Source organism: Scleropages formosus, chromosome 3 (genome assembly GCF_900964775.1).
Source record: "Scleropages formosus chromosome 3, fSclFor1.1, whole genome shotgun sequence".
NCBI classification, from domain to species: Eukaryota; Metazoa; Chordata; class Actinopteri; order Osteoglossiformes; family Osteoglossidae; genus Scleropages; species Scleropages formosus.
The window spans coordinates 16,245,631-16,262,016 of record NC_041808.1 but is presented as its reverse complement, the minus strand read 5'-3'; the positions used below and the strand labels follow the sequence as shown (position 1 = coordinate 16,262,016).

The window sequence follows — 16,386 nt, the reverse complement described above, 5'->3', positions numbered from 1 at the left end:
GTCTTGTGCCACTTGGGCTACAGCAATGCAAGTGGAATTCCTAATACAGCTACGTAATAGGTTGCACTTTGTCTAGAGATATAATGCAGGATTTTGCACATAAGCTCCCACAAAGCACATAATTCCCACATTCACAGCCTTCACAGGCTTGTTTTGAAATAGGACAGCTGGTAGCATCGTGGTTAAAGCTGCTGCCTTTGGATCTGAAAGTTGCTGGTTTAATTCTCACCTACTGCTGTAACACTCTTAATTACTCTAGTAAAATAACCCAAATGGGTAAATATTTGTGAGTAGCTTAATTTTGTGAGTTGCTTTAGAGAGAAGTGTCAGCTGAATGAATAAATAAATAAATAACAAGTAAAATAAATTTAAGTGCTGTATGCACTTCGAGATTTTATTATAAAATCGCTAAGCATCAAAAGATCTCTGTGATCTATCAAAGCTGTATTTCCTCACCAACTCTAATGTCTAGTAAAACAGAACTTTTCAAAATCACTAACAGTGAATCTCATTTCGTTATACTAGTCCAGGTTTGATATATTTAACACTGTCAAGTTGCTAAGAATAATTTTTCACCATTTCTGGGAGTAACTTGTCCCACTGTGTGTCAGTTACTGGTTACTGGTCCCACTGTATGTAAGTAACTCCATCCTCCACAGCAGGCAGCGTGGGTGATGTGTCAGAGCGCTCTGCCCCCAAGGCCATCAGCGACCTGGCTGCCCGCCGCGCACGCCACAGGCTGCTCTCTGGGGAGACGCTGGAGAAGCCCCCCTCCCGGCCTCTGAGCAAAGTCATCAAATCCGCATCGGCCACCACTCTCTCACTCCTCATTCCTGCAGGTACTCCCACTAGTACTCGAGAGGTAAGTGTGTGGCTGAACTGCTGGCCATCTGATCTAATCCCTCTATCCCTTACCTCACTTCTCTGCCAGACCACCATGGCACTTCCCCCTTGGCAAGTCCCATGTCCCCCCGCTCACTTTCCTCCAACCCATCATCACGGGACTCCTCGCCCAGTCGGGACTTCTCACCAGCCGTCAGCAGCGCCAGACCTGCCATCATCATCCACCGTTCTGGCATGAAGTATGGCTTCACGCTGCGGGCCATCCGCGTCTACATGGGCCACACAGATGTGTATACTGTGCACCACATGGTCTGGGTGAGTAGGACTGGAAAGATGAGACCACTTTCAGGCACTGCTGTCACTCTTAAACCTTTAATATTAGCCACAAGTCAAGTTCCTGAACTGCCATGTTGACTGCTGTACTTACAGTATAAATTATTTTACGGAGAAAATCTGAGGGGGAAAGGACTGCTTCAACTGGTGAAATGTGAATGTTAGACTGCTGGGTCCAAAGGGTGACTTAAGTTTGCTGTCTCTTTGTGTGGGACAGCATGTGGACGACAGTGGCCCCGCCCACGAGGCAGGACTGCGAGAAGGAGACCTCATCACCCATGTCAACGGGGAGCCCGTGCATGGCCTGGTTCATACGGAGGTGGTCGAGCTCATCCTCAAGGTAAGGGACACACACACAAAGGTACACATATTCACTAAAACGCACACATGCACGCTTGCGTTCCTCCTGAGGATGCAACGAACAATTTGTCCTGCCACCCCAGAAAAACATAAAAAACATGAAAGCTGACAACAAACAAAATGCTTTTGAACTCTTATTTATTTAAAGGCTGACTGAACTTACTGGCCGGACACAAAAAGTGACTTCATTTTGTGGGTACATTTGCTGTCCTTGAGGTAACCATCTCTTCGAAAAGTACCGTTAAAGTTAGCAAATTATGGTCTCTAACACACGTAAACAGATATTTGTACTCACAGACAGGCTTAGTATCATCCCGAGTTGTACTTCCCGCAAAGCTTTAGGTTCGGCTCCGCAGTCTTTACTGTGGTCTCTTTCAGAGTGGCAGTAAGGTCTCCATCTCCGCCACTCCCTTCGAGAATACCTCCATCAAAGTGGGCCCAGCTCGCAAGGCTGGTTCCAAGTCCAAAATGGCTCGTCGCAACAAGAAGACCAAAAACAAAGAGGGCCAGGACAAGTGAGTGAGGATCCACCTTTATCACACATTATTTTATTGTAACTTACATGTCATTTAACATGTCATCTGATTTTTCATGCATTGTAGAGTTCATCTGCTGATGAATGGGTGTTAGTTAACTGGGTATTGAAATGACCGAGCAGTCCAGTGCATCACAATATTTTTTAGCTATATAGTATTTTCCAGAATTTAAAAAAAAATCTTACAAAGTTGCTACATAATCAGAAAAATTAAAATCGAATTGTAAAAAAATATTTTAAGTGATTTACTGGATTTGGAAATTGTTGTTTTGTTTGCGGTTCCCTGCTCCCTCTCGTTAAGATCATCAGTATTTTTCCCGTTAGTGGTTGAGTATTGGGCAAAAAAGGAAATTTAAAAAACTTCATTTTAATATTTTAAATGATTTGCAAGGATCCAACCATAAATAAATAGCAAATAGTTGATTACAGTTGCTTACAAAGTTGAGAAAACTAAACTATGTGAGTAACGATAAATAAAATAATACAAATGATACAATAGAATGACTGGTCTGTGGTATGATTAGACCCCTATTAGTCAAGTTACGTGAATATGAACTATAGTTGCATATTGTACAACTTAGGACGGCACTGCTTCAATCATGATAATTCTAATGTACTTTGGAAATAAAATATATATTTAGTAAACAAAATAATTTAAAAAGTGTGATTGTATGTGCTTTTGTATGTGTTCACATAACAGTAAAAAGAGGACCTCCCTGTTCCACAAAATCACCAAGCAGTCATCCTTCTTGCACACCAGCCGCAGTCTCTCCTCCCTGAATCGATCTTTGTCCTCCAGCGAGAGCGTTCCCGGATCCCCAACTCTCGCACTGTCCCCACGCTCCCCAACCCAGGGCTACCGCTCCACCCCAGACTCTACCCTTTCAGGTACAACCCTGCTGCATCGCACACACACACGAAAATCTAAAATGCAGTCTGGGAGAGTGCGTCTGAATCACCCTTTTGCTCACATGGGGTTGACTGGTTCATGATTATTTTGCATCTCATAGTGGATACTTTCATTTCTTTAATTTCTCCCATATGTGCAGCTGGATGTTTTACTGGAGCAATCAGGCCTCAGTAATTTGCACAAGGCAACTACAGCAAGTGCCACCAGAAACACTGTGTCTTTACAAATACACTGTCTGCTGGCCTTTAACTTACTTTTCATTAATAATAAAAACCATAAGAAAGCAATGGGTGGTAGCAATACAGTACTGCGGCCAGTTGCTTACTATGAATTATGCATTAACAATGTGTTTTTAAATTGTCTTTTGTGTTCCTTCTGTGTTCTGCACATATCTTAACTATTTAGTATTAAGGAAGCAATACATTAATAGAAGTGTTTTGTACCTCTCCTGTCCCTCCCAGTTGGTGGCAACTCATCCCAGAGCAGCTCCCCCAGCTCCAGTGTGCCCAACTCCCCCGCAAGTTCTGGCCACATCCGGCCCAGTTCACTTCATGGCCTCGCCCCCAAGCTACAGCGCCAGTACCGCTCACCTCGTCGCAAGTCAGCAGGCAACATCCCACTATCCCCACTGGCTCGCACCCCATCACCCACACCCCAGGGCCACTCGCCGCAGCGCTCACCCTCTCCCCTGCCTAGCCACGCTCTGGGGACTGCAGTCACAGGGCAGCCCTTTCCTCCCAAGCTGCATTCATCTTCCCCGCCGCTGGTGCGCCACATCTCTCGGCCCAAGAGCACGGAACCACCCCGCTCTCCACTGCTGAAGCGCGTGCAGTCTGCTGAAAAGCTGGCTGCATCTCTGTCTTCTGCTGCTGGCCCTTCCTCCTTGCCATCCTCTGCTTCTGCTCCCAGCACTGCCCGCAAGCACATCCTGGATGTCCCACACGCTGATTTTAAGAAGGAGATTCTGCAGAGGGACTCCAGCCTCCAGAGCCTCCAAGGGCTTGCTGGCGAGGCTCTGCTTGGTTCCAGGCTGACACCGGTTGAGAAGGGCAGTCTGCAGAAGCTTCCAGTACGCAAGATTGGTTCTGTGGAGGGCCCAGAGGCTGCGCCAGGAACCCTTAGGCTTGGCAAGAGCAAGCTGAAAGACAAGCTGTCAGCTATTCGACAGGACCGCGCCGAGAGGCGGGAGTCGCTCCAAAAGCAAGATGCTATCCATGAAGTGGACTCTTCCGAGGATGAGTCTAATGACGGGACCGAGGAGGGCCGAGAGGGCAGAAAGTCAAGCTGCTGGGTGGATGATAGACCTGCGTGCTCCAGCAAGCAGGACTCCATTTCACCACCCCAAGCCACGGCACGAAGATCCATGCCCCCACCGCTAAAAAACAGCCCTGTTTCCTATTCCGCTGGGTTCCTGTTACCCCCCACACAAACCGTACCACCACACTCGCTCACCATTTCCTCACACCCCATCCAACAGGAGCAAGTACAGGCTCAAGAAGCCGCTGCAGAACAGAAACCGGAAGAGATTAAAGCGTTGCACTTTGTGAGAGTAAGAGGTCCAGGTGAGATAAAGGAGTCTGAGAAGGTTAGCGAGAAGGCCTCAGTGTGCCCTGTGAAATCCACCCTGGTCCAACAACTGCCCCACAGCAAAGAAGCTCCTCTGAGGGCAGCTGAAGTTTCAGCTCCAACCACATCTCTCCCGCAAGACCGGAGGAACGTCAACACCCTGGGATCCAGAGAGAAGAACGCTGCACCAAACACAATGGAGGAGAAGACTGTGAAGACGAACCGTGAGACCCAGTCCAGAATGAGTACCCCACCAGCAGAACGAAGGAATATGGCCACCCCCTCTGTAGGGACCAGTAAGGAAAAGAAGGAGGCAGACAACAGAAGGCAGGCTATGACTGTTGCAACAGTGGGGCCAGCATCCGAGTGCGGGATGGACAGGGTGGTATCCCATCTCGCAACGGTGGCTAAGAGTGTGCTTGGGCCAGTCAAACTGAGCATTCCCAGTTCCAGAGAAGCCCTTGATAAAGGAAAGGACCTGAAGCCAGAGGAGACTGCCCATCCAAGGAGTAAGGAACTGAAGCAGGAGCAGGATATACCAAAAACCTCCACTGCTCTGGGTGCATCTGCGTGCCCTCCCTCCAGACCTTCTCGGCAGCACCCTGCTCCTAGACCACACCCCATTACGATGGACTCACCTTCTCGTATCCCAAGAGTCACTGCAACCGAGGGGGCGGAGTCATCACATAAGGACATCCCCTCACAGACAGAGGTTCTGCCCACAGAACCAGACCAGAGGAGGAGACAGGACATACGTGCTGCACAAAGGCTGGCTGCCTTACCACAGGACAAGACATGCAAGAAAACATAACAGCATCGTTTGGAGTAAAGACCGACTGTTACTTGAATATATTAATTAAAAAATGCATGGTAAAGTTAAAAAAAGGACTAACAGCACTGAAGTGAGAGAAGTTTAACCAAGATTGTTTGTGTTCTGTGTTTTCAAAGCAAAATGCCATCTGGACTGATACTTTATTTTTCATTTTTCAGTCAGTGAAAGTCCTTGTACCGTCTTTTAGTCAGCATTTCTTTCTATAAGGGCAGAGCTAGAGACACAGATGTTGAGCTTTATTGATCCCCTCAGAGTGAGGTTAAACATACTCATACACACACACACACACACACACATATTTGCTTAGTTTATTTTCCCATTCCTCTTCACTTTTCACTTCGCTGTTAGAGCCTTCATCTCTTAATAGATAATGGAACAGGTTGTGCCTTAAAGAATATGATATTTCACACTCATCTGCATGCTATTTCTTAAGGCACTTCTGGAAGAATTGGATGTATCACAGCAATAAAGGAAGCGTATACTTAGCAATTTGTATAAATACTTAAAGTAAATGGATAACCTGTATCATCAATGTTCAGTCTGCATCAGCTACTTTATTGACTTCTCCTATTTCTGTGTTTTGTTATGGTTTTATATTGTGATAACTGAATGACCAAATGAACTGGAATTATTCTGTTTACAGAAGACATATGATATGATACTTTTAACTTAGTTGGATGCGGTGTACTGTGCTGTGATGATAGCTCTTTGTCCGAGATGGAAATACAACTACTTCGTTAGCGTTTATATCGCAGGCAGTGTGTGTTCATCTGGTTCTCTACTGTCATGCAATTATTTATTATTCACATCTTGTACTTGGACACATCATCAGTAATGTAACCTACGGTCATTGGGGATTTCAGGTCTTTCAACATTGTCACCTGGAAGACCTGTCCAGACTTGATCAGACCCCGGCCTGCATCCAAGTAGCGTTACCTTGAACCCACGGCTCACCTCTCCTGATCCACAGCCATCTAGATACCCACCCTCTCCACAGCCTCGATAACTGCAATAGCCTTCCCTGGTCTGAGTACCTGTGATACCCAACTTATCACAGAGTCTTTACAAAGACATCCCTGCAAAGCCCCTGCAGCCCACCTTGATGGAAACACACCTTGGTCCTGCTCTGCTAGTCCCACATACTACATCCTCTTCCTCTCACTGGCATCCTCTATCTGTTCTTCCCCGGGACTGTAAGCTCCAACAAGATTACTTCTGCACCTCGAGACAGTAGTTTGATTTCTGACATCAGAGATGTCTCTCTGATGGTGGCTGGAAATCCAAAGCTGCCTTTATAATTTAACCATTAACTGCAACGCTTGTGCCATCACTAGGTTTCCTGAAGTGACAATGGATACCAATTCTACTCTTTCACCTTCTTTGACAAACATTATGGTCTGCTTTGTAGGCTGGCTGCTCTTAGTGTGTGCTATCCCCACACTGATAGACTCAGCCATGGCCTTCAGCACCTGGTAATGGTGCCAACAATAGCAGCCTCACCCAGTATTGATAGTACAGATACTGAGGGTGTGCCCTGTTGTCCCTCTCTTTTGGCATGATGAGCATGATGGAAAATCAGCTGTTCCCCAGCTGAACAGGCTAGATAGACTCTGCAGCACATCATATTCTGCCCACGTCGAAAAATTGATGAGGTGTTGTCTTTGGTGTGCTCTGCCCAAGAGACCTTACACTCCAGCACCTGTTCCCACCTAGTCCATGCTAAATATGGCCATTGTTGGCTTTGACTAGTCTCATAGCTTGCCTTCAAAGTGGTCTATTTCACTGTCATTTCCATCCAAAAGTACTTTTTGTACACAAGTACAATATGTACACTTTTAAATGTTTGACTGTGTAAATAGCTACTTTCACTTGATACAGCTCTTTATTTTTTGATTGTTGTATTTCAGTTTGGATGCTGGAAGGACATGCGTAAATTGTTGTTGGTGTGTAAACTCTTTTCGTCTTTGACTCTGACAGTTGGATCTGTCATGTGGAGTGTCTCTTACTCAGGGACAGTGAAGCTGGATGTTGCTAGAAGTGTGTTGTGGTTCTGTATGTGAGAATTTGTGTTTCTGTTTGTTTTAGGAGACCACATAAGGCTCCATACTGCTAATGATGTTAGGAGACCCCACTGGTCACAATACATCTTTCCTGCACCATGATCTCTGTGCAAGCAGAGAGAAACCAGGCTCATGTGAAATGCTTCCTTAGGCAAGTGAAAGCCCGAGCAGCTCAGCAGTCATTCTGTTGCTGGATTTGTCACTTTAAGAACCCACGACTTTGTCAATAACCGAATGCATTCAGTACTTGAATAGGCTCTGAATGACCATTTAATATTTTACAGTCCCTGGTAACTACTTTCCAGTTGTCCCTTCTTTTATTTTACTTTTTTTTTTATACTTGGACCAATTTGCTGTGTTCGCTTAAGTTTGGTACTTTTTTGTACCGTAAAAGTAGTCTTCACTTTTGCACATTTTTGTGTCAGGGTTGATCACATTGCAGTGTTAAGAGTGTATAGATCATTTAGGGTTGCCTATGGTGTTCCGTCAGATGCATCTGGATCCTTTGGTCAGCCACCAGCCTTGACTGAAATTACTGGCCACTTTTGCCCTTCAGATGTAAGGAAATAAAACAGAAGCCAGTCTGAACTAAAGCCAATGTTTGCTCCTGCTTTCACATTGATTTTGCACCACACACCAAATGTAATCCTCTCTGAGTGTGGAACACATCACTCTCTCCAGCATTCAGGTTTTCATTTCATTTTGTAACATAGTCCATCCATCCATCCATCCATCCATCCATTCATCCATTTTAGATAACCACTTGTCTTGATCAGGGTCACAGTGAACCAGAGCCTATCCCGGAATCCTTGGATGCAAGGCTGAAGGGGGTACGCCCAGGATGGGATGCCAGTCTGTCACAGGGTAGCCACACACACACACACACACACACACACACACACACACACACACACACACACACACACACACACTGTCACTCATCCATTCACATAGTACGGGCAATTTCGCAACACCAATCCATCTGAGCTGCATGTCTTTAGACTGTGAAAGGAAACCAGAGCACCCGGAGGAAACTCGATGCAGACACAAGGAGAAACGTGCAGACTCCAGACAGACTGAGCGGGGATTGAACCTATGTTTTCTCACAATACTCAGGTGCTCTGAGGTGGCAGTGCTATTTTGTTGCTTAGTGCAGACCTTTTTTTTCGAAGTACCCTGCAGTGAGTAGTTTACAGTTCTTTTTAATTTTATACAGTTTGATATTCTGCTACACAAATTCAGGCTAAGAACCTTCCATAAGAGTGTGACAGTATGGCTACACATGGGATTTGAGCTGGCATCCACTTTTTACTCTGCTTCTGCTTGGCTGTTTCTCTGTTGAAATTTGCACCCATGACATCTAAATGTATCTTTAGAAGGCACCTCCACTCTGAGTCAAGATGCAGGACCCTTCATGGGACACCTGTACATAAACCTTAGGAAGAATTTGGGGAAGGAATGGGGAATGAATGAGGGACCTGATCAGAGCAAATGAGCAGAATACTTGATTTGGCCACCCAGAAGGTACTCATTAGTCAACATCTGGCCCACGCTCAGGTTCAAGTCTGCTTAGCAGTGTGCGTGCGGAGCACTGCGGTGGAACGGTCAGCGTGTCGATCAATAACCCATTTGTCTGAGCCTTGTCCCACAAGGCACTCGGTGAGAGGCAGAAATGTGCAGTGTCCTAGCCACTAAGAGGAATTTTTTATCTGTTCAGCCATTAAAATTCAGTTGGTTCATTTCAAACCTAAATTTCCTTCAAGATGATTTCATTCTTTTCAGCAGTCTTTTATACAAATTTGCATTCATAAGTATTTTGAATGCTGTAATTACCTTTGTAATAATGTTATGTCATTTTTGCATGGAGGAGCGTGGTGGTGCAGCAGGTTTTGCCAGGTCCTGCTCTCTGGCAGGTCTAGGGTTCGAGCCCTGCTTGTGGTATCTAGTGGTGGACTGGCATCCCATCCTGGGTGTGTCCCCTCCTCCTCCTCCAGCCTCGTGCCCTGTGTTGCTGGGTTAGGCTCTGGTTTGCTGTGACCCTGCTTGGGATAAGTGGTTTCAGACAGTGTGAGTGTGCTGTTGTAAAATCCTACAGAACAACACATTCCTGCTCCTCATTATAGAACTATAGCCTGTTTAACCAGACACATTTTTAGAGAAGTACACATTTCAGGAAGTATTGGACATTTGGTTTTGTAATTCAAAATGTCATTTGACATGGAGATATTCTCTGGGCTGTGGAACACTTCCAACTTGGACGTTAATAGCAGTATTTGTGACCAAGGCAGTTTGTTCCGTTACCGGTCACTCTCTTTCATTCTCTGTGAGGACGGGTTCTGTTGAAAGAGTCTGGTCCAAGCCCAAGAAGTGGACCCAAGAAGATCCAAGAAGTGAAATGACTGTTGCCATGGCACCATCCTTGCTGTTACAGCTACTGTAAGTACTGAATAAGTGCAATTTCTCTTTGTCCTTTTAACTGTGAGTCACTCCTGGGTGGCAGATTCTCTCAAGAATGATGTTAAGAGAATCTCTCTTAAGAAAATCTTTAGCTGCATATCCCAGCCTCTTTGTCATTCTAGAGTGCTCATATTCATACTATTGGTGGTCATACATATTGATGGGCGGCATGGTGGCACAGCAAGTAGTGCTGCTGTCTCACGCTGCCTGGGTAGTGCAAGAGGATATGGGTTTGATTCCCTGCTCAGTCTGTGTGGAGTGTGCATGTTCTTCCTGTGTCTGGGTGGGTTTCCTCTGGGTGCTCTGGTTTCCTTCCACAGTCCCAAGACATACTGTTCAGGTTCCTCATAGTGTGTGAGTGATGGAGAGAGTGTGTTCCACTGATGTATGGATGAGTGACCCAGTGTAAGTAGTGTATCTAGCAGTGTAAGTCACTGCGGTGAAGAAGGTGTGTGGGCTGATAACACTACACAGAGTTCATTGGAAGTTGCTTTGGAGAAAAGCATCTGCTAAGTGAATAAGTGTAAATGTTCTGCTCATTTACTTGCATTGTATTCCTGTCATTCTCATTTGTAACGCAACATATTGAATCCATGGTTCAAAATGCGCTGATGTAGGAGAGAATATCAGTCCACCAGGATTTTGTTCATTTTTACCTGTGAAATATAGATTTGTGTTGTTAATGTAATGAATCAAATGTCTCCGTTGAGTGTGATATCAAGTTTCTGGTATTACAACTGTGATGCTTTAATGGGTAAATTGATTTGGCTTTGTGAAATTTAATGGAATAAGTTGTACCTTTTAGCTTAGAATCCTACAAGTGGTTTGGGAAGATTGTGAAGGCCCCTCAGTGCATTTCCGTCCCTATCACTGTGGAGCTGACTGACTACATGGTATGAGCTGAATACCACTGTGTTTTCTCTGGAGGCCTGATGTCTCACCACACACTCTCTGCACGTGAACTGTGAGACAGAAGGGGTTAGCAGGTACCATGGCTACCTTAACTGCCTCATCCTGAGACTGGAGCAAGGAGAAGATAATTGGTCTCAGTGCTCTGCATGGCCTGAACACCCCACCCCCCCGCCGGCTTTGTACTGGGGAGCATGCTCATCCCAGGACTGGCCTCCACTCCACCATGACCATGTGACCCCCTGCAGGAGCCCTGACAGCCAGCAGCACATGATAAATGGTTCCGGAGGCCTCTCCCTGACAGCACTTCGTGCCATTGAACCACTCATTAGAGCACCAAGCAGAAACCACATACCCCACCACTGACAGGGAGCAAATGGGGAGCACTGGGGAAAATGGGTTTCAAAAGAAAAAGAAAAGAAAATAAAGTATGGAATGGGGAGTTTTCCTTCATTCTGAAACTGAGATGGATTCATTCCTGAACTTAGAAGAAGGTACAGAATAAGTGCTGTTGATGCTAGAATGCGGAATGGAATTTCTTCTACTGTTTTTAATTGTACAGTACATCACGTTGAGCTATCATGGATATGCTGTTTGGTTACATCTTTTCTTAAACTGCTTCAAAAATAAATTAGACTCAGTTAACACACTCTTAAGGTCTTGCCTTCATCCTTTTGTCAGTAACCACTTGTCCAGTTCAGGGTCACAGATTTCTGGAACCTGTCATGGAGACATATAGCATGAGGCAGAGTGTCCTGTGGATGGGAGATACATATACATATATTGTGGCACACAGCACCCCAGGTTTGGATGATAGATAGAAGAACACACAAGCAACATTCATCTTAAACATTTGTTTGAACACCAACACACAGAGAAATAACGTTCTTGATCCAAGGACTCCATTTTCTCAAGGCCCTATACACCAAGCCAACCTGCCTTAGCACCCCCAGCCTCTCTCTTTCTCCTAGGCAAACATGGTCACCCCATCATTTTGCCCATAAGTCCCCCCAATGGTTGCCCACCTACTTTACTCGTTTTTCCCATAATGCAACTATTTACACACACACATTTTCTGAACCACTTGTCCCATACGGGGTCGCGGGGAACCGGAGCCTACCCGGCAACTATTCACATTAAACACATTTCCCGCTTAAACACAGTAACGCGGGTCATATATATGTCCCTCTCTCTCTCTCTATATATATATATATATATGTATATATGTACGCACATATATACATATATATATATATACATGAACATGAAACGTGTCTTAGGACTGTGGGAGGAAACTGGAGCACCCAAAGAAAATCCTGACAAACATGTGGCTGTGCAAAAGGTTCGTTGCACAATGAGCCAGTGCCTGTTTATGTGTAATTGCATTTAAGGATTACAGCTGTGACAGCTTACACCACCACAGATACCTGTTCGTGTCACAGGTGTTTACTACACAGTAAATACAGGATGGCTCGGAAGTGACCTTTGTTTTCCCAAGGTTAGAGAGGAGATTTTGGAGAGGGGAATCTGTATACAGAAGGTAGTAGGTCAGACTTTACATTGATTAAATGGAAATGGTCAGTTACAGTGTGGTTCTTGACCATAGACAATTCCCACAAGGCCCTCTGCGGAGTGCCAGCAGTGCCTGGGTGTGAGGTGCTGGAGATGAGTGGGAAAGGGTTCTAAAGATGACAAAAAGTGGAGGGGGGTTTTGCTTTTCTTGCATGGAAGACCACCTCCACAGATAAAGGATTTATTGGACTGGAGGATCATCCAAGGGAAACAACCTTGTGCCCCATGATCCCCAATTCAGAGGTCCTCTTGTGGAGGGAGCCCTCCTGCTAAACCCACTACCGACTTTTAAAGATCTGTGCCAGATATTGTTTTGTTTAAGGTACTGGAATGTAACTGAAATGTTGAAGGTTGGGGTTTTTGCAAGACCCAATCTTTTAAACTTGGTTGTCATATGAGACAGTCATCAGACTTTGGTGGCCAAAACTGATCGTGTGGATGACTAGAGCAATTATGTTCTTTTCAATCTCATCTTCTTTTTGAATAACTCACTTTATTCTGTTTGCTGCAATATGATGCTTGGCTGCCAAAAGCTCACACTTTAATATGCAGTACTTATCACATCCAGTTATTCTTTCTAACATGTTCCCGCCCCCAGTAAACTGTGTAGAACACTTGTATTTGTCATATACTGTGCAGGGCCTGCAATCAGTTTCCATGTATTTCACTGGACCCCAGGTAATTTTCTTTCCTAAGATTTAGAAAAACTGTACCTGTTTACATTTTTGCTAGTGACACTAGAAGGTTGACTTTTGCTGGTTAGGATTTTTTTTAACCTGTGCCACAGTCAGACAGCTTTGTTTATTCCCACTTAATGCGATTATGTGATGTCTAGCTTGCTGAACATATAATAAAATTTTAAAACTTTTGTGGTCTGTTGAAGGGCGTGTGGTGGTGCAGCGGGTTTGGCCTGTGCCTGCTCTCTGGTAGGTCTGGGGTTCAAGTCCTGCTTGGGGTGCCTTGAGATGGACTGGTGTCCCTTCCTGGGTGTGTCCCCTCCAGCCCTGCACTCTGTGTTGCCATGTTTGGCTCCAGTTTGCCGTGACCCCGCTTGGGAACAGCAGTTTCAGACTGTGTGTGTTGAGAAGCAATCAACCCGTAAGCAAAAGAATTAAGAGAACTGGCAGAGCCTGCTATCCAAGGACCAACTGTTCCATAGGGACACCACGAAGGCTGAGGCCTTCCTAAACAAGCAGGTATTACTGGTGGAACTACCTGTCCAATGGAGACCCTCTTTTGTCATGGATTCCTTTTACGTAAATCCACTCAACTCACACTTGAATGGTTATGCAGTTTCAGTTAAGGTTTGGGTAAAAAGTACAGATTATGAGTTCCAAAGTGATTGTTAATAGATTTGACATCAAAACACAGTACACTCAGTCCTCATACACCAGTCCAATACAGTAAAATCAATGGTGCAATGGCTTATGAAAATACACACCTTTTCTCCGTACAACAGGCCTGTTATTCAGTACAATGGCATTTTCACTGTTTTATGGTCATTCTACTTGGAACAGAGATACACATCTGGTGTGTGAAACCCAAAAAGTTTTTGACCGTCAGTGCCTCACAGCCTGGCTAACTTCCTTCATTATTAACATGGTATTCTTCTTCTTCTTCTTCTTCTTCTTCTTCTTCTTCTTCTTCTTCTTCTTATTATTATTATTATTATTATTATTATTACTGTGTTATTCCATAACAAATTCAGCTGTATGCTTCCTACTTCCTATCATATAAAAATTCTGAACCAGTCAAAACCATGGATTGATGGTTCGACTTATAGACCACATTTGACATATAGACCACAAATGAAATTGCAAGTTCAACATTATGATTAATTCATATACAGTAGCTGACATATTTCTCTCCCTTACAGTGTTAACATATTTAAAATGATTTGTGCATGTATACAGCTGGGTAATGTTTATTCAGTTCAGGGTAAATACCTTGATCATGGGTGTTACAGCAGGATCAGGCCCCAGGTCCATTCAGTGCAAGGTTCTAACTACCATACTACTTGCTCCCCCTTAATACAAACTTTTAGAAATTAAACTATAACATGTGAATATCCACTGTTGTTTAAACTGAACTGCTACTCAGCTTTAAGAATATGAATGCTATTACAGTACACACACACACACACACACACACACACACACACATTTTCAGAACCGCTTGTCCCATACAGGGTCGCGGGGAACCGGAGCCTACCCGGCAGCACAGGGCGTAAGGCCGGAGGGGGACACACCCAGGACGGGACGCCAGTCCGCTGCAAGGCACCCCAAGCGGGACTCGAACCCCAGACCCACCAGAGAGCAGGACTGCAGCCCAACCCACTGCGCCACCGCACCCCCCACCGCTATTACAGTAATGGAAATAAATTCAATCTCACGATCAAATTAAGTAAGTCTAGCATCAGACATTCATTTGTAATGTTACATAGTACCTATGATGGCACAGTGTCAGTGTGGTTTGCAAAGTGAAAGACATAGGCAGTGACCATGTGAATTTTACTTCTTTATATCATAAACATCTGTAGCAAAATTATCAAAATATCCCCATCCAGGATATACCCTGTCTCATGCCCAGAGCTTCCAGGGTATTTTTCAAAACTCTGAACCTCCACAGGATAAGTAGCTACTACTAATAAATTAATGAAAATATAAAATGAAAAGACAAGCTTCTGAAAATGATCAGTTTGTTACGTTATGTTGGCATTATTGTCATGCACAAAAATAGCTTTAATGTTGGTATTTTAATTAATTTTAGCTTTTTTATGTTTAATTCATTTTCATTTTTTTCCATAACAAATAATGGTAATTTAACCCCTTTGCAATGGGAATTATCTAATGTGGGGACTTTTTGGAATGAATTAGCCCTGTTATGTGAAGAATGTAGGTAATTCCAAAAAAAAATGAATTGATAAAATGTGTGTGAAATATTCTTTCCGTTGTTATGCTTTACTACAGACTACATGAGACTGCATAATCATAACACTGGTGTCCCATTTAAATAAGAAGCTACAGCATTAATTTCCAACAACACTGTACTTGAGCTGAGACGCCTCAATAAAAATATTCAGCAGTCTGGATACAAGTGTTTAAAATTCATTATTAGTTTATTCTGTAAGAAGGATTCATAAATTTGTTGTCTTCCTCTTAAAAAACAGCCACCGCTTGCTTCACTCTGGGGGAAACAGACTGCAGGGCAAAAAAAAAAATCATTTGTAATCTTTCACAGGCAGCTCCATCAGTGCTTGTACAGGATCTAGATAAGCCATGATCCTGCTCACCTCATCTCACCTGAAACTCAGAGAATGAATGATGCTGGCTTACATCATTAGTTGCTTTCCCCAGCAGCATTGTGCCGCCTGGCTAATGGCCTTCTCCTAACATTTGTTTTCCACAGTGGAAGAAGAAAAGTCATCAGGATGTAATGTATTGAAAAGTGCAGTGCTTGTGTGCACCAGGTTCTGTGATGGATGGCTGGAGCTGCCATACTGAGGCATCACCTGCCACCAAGGCTAGATGAAGATGCCTTGATACAGGTGGACATACTTCTCCCCTGAGCGCAGTGCCACCACCCTCACTGTAAATTGAATGGCACAAAGGCAGCTTTCCCCCACTCTGATACCGTCTACAGATGTCTGCATCACCAAACTCTCCTGCTGATGGAAGACACACTAACCGCACCTGCTGTTTCTTACGTGTGACCGATTTCTTTCAAGCGCAATCTCTGCAAGAACTGTGGTTAGGTGTGTCACATGGCAGTATGGGTATGTCGGCAAACTCATGTGCTCTTCCATGGCTTCTTATCTCACAGAAGTTTCATAAGTCCAAGTTTCCATGCACTTTGTGGATTTCACGGGGAATTTTGATCATTTTCAGAATCTCATTTTATTATTATTATTATTATTATTATTATTATTATTATTATATATAATAAAATATTATTATATATAATAATAATAATAATAATAATAATAATAATAATAATAATAATAATAATA

At 44.1% G+C, this 16,386-nt stretch overlaps 1 protein-coding gene across 5 annotated transcripts in view; it reads left to right on the top strand.

Moving 5' to 3' along the window:
- The window catches only part of LOC108935166 (microtubule-associated serine/threonine-protein kinase 2-like), a 105,920-nt gene extending 98,011 nt beyond the window's left edge, over positions 1-7,909 (top strand). For 3 of the 5 annotated variants that reach the window (XM_018753536.2, XM_018753535.2, XM_018753540.2), the window contains 6 exons: positions 660-839; positions 932-1,158; positions 1,394-1,516; positions 1,915-2,051; positions 2,772-2,959; positions 3,443-7,909. In XM_018753536.2, the coding sequence (XP_018609052.1) occupies positions 660-839; positions 932-1,158; positions 1,394-1,516; positions 1,915-2,051; positions 2,772-2,959; positions 3,443-5,358 (2,771 nt within the window). In that variant the 3' untranslated portion in view covers positions 5,359-7,909. The remainder of the gene's footprint in view (positions 1-659; positions 840-931; positions 1,159-1,393; positions 1,517-1,914; positions 2,052-2,771; positions 2,960-3,442) is intronic. The other 2 variants (XM_018753539.2, XM_018753537.2) reach the window with 1 other exon arrangement.
- The last annotated feature ends 8,477 nt before the right edge of the window (positions 7,910-16,386 follow it).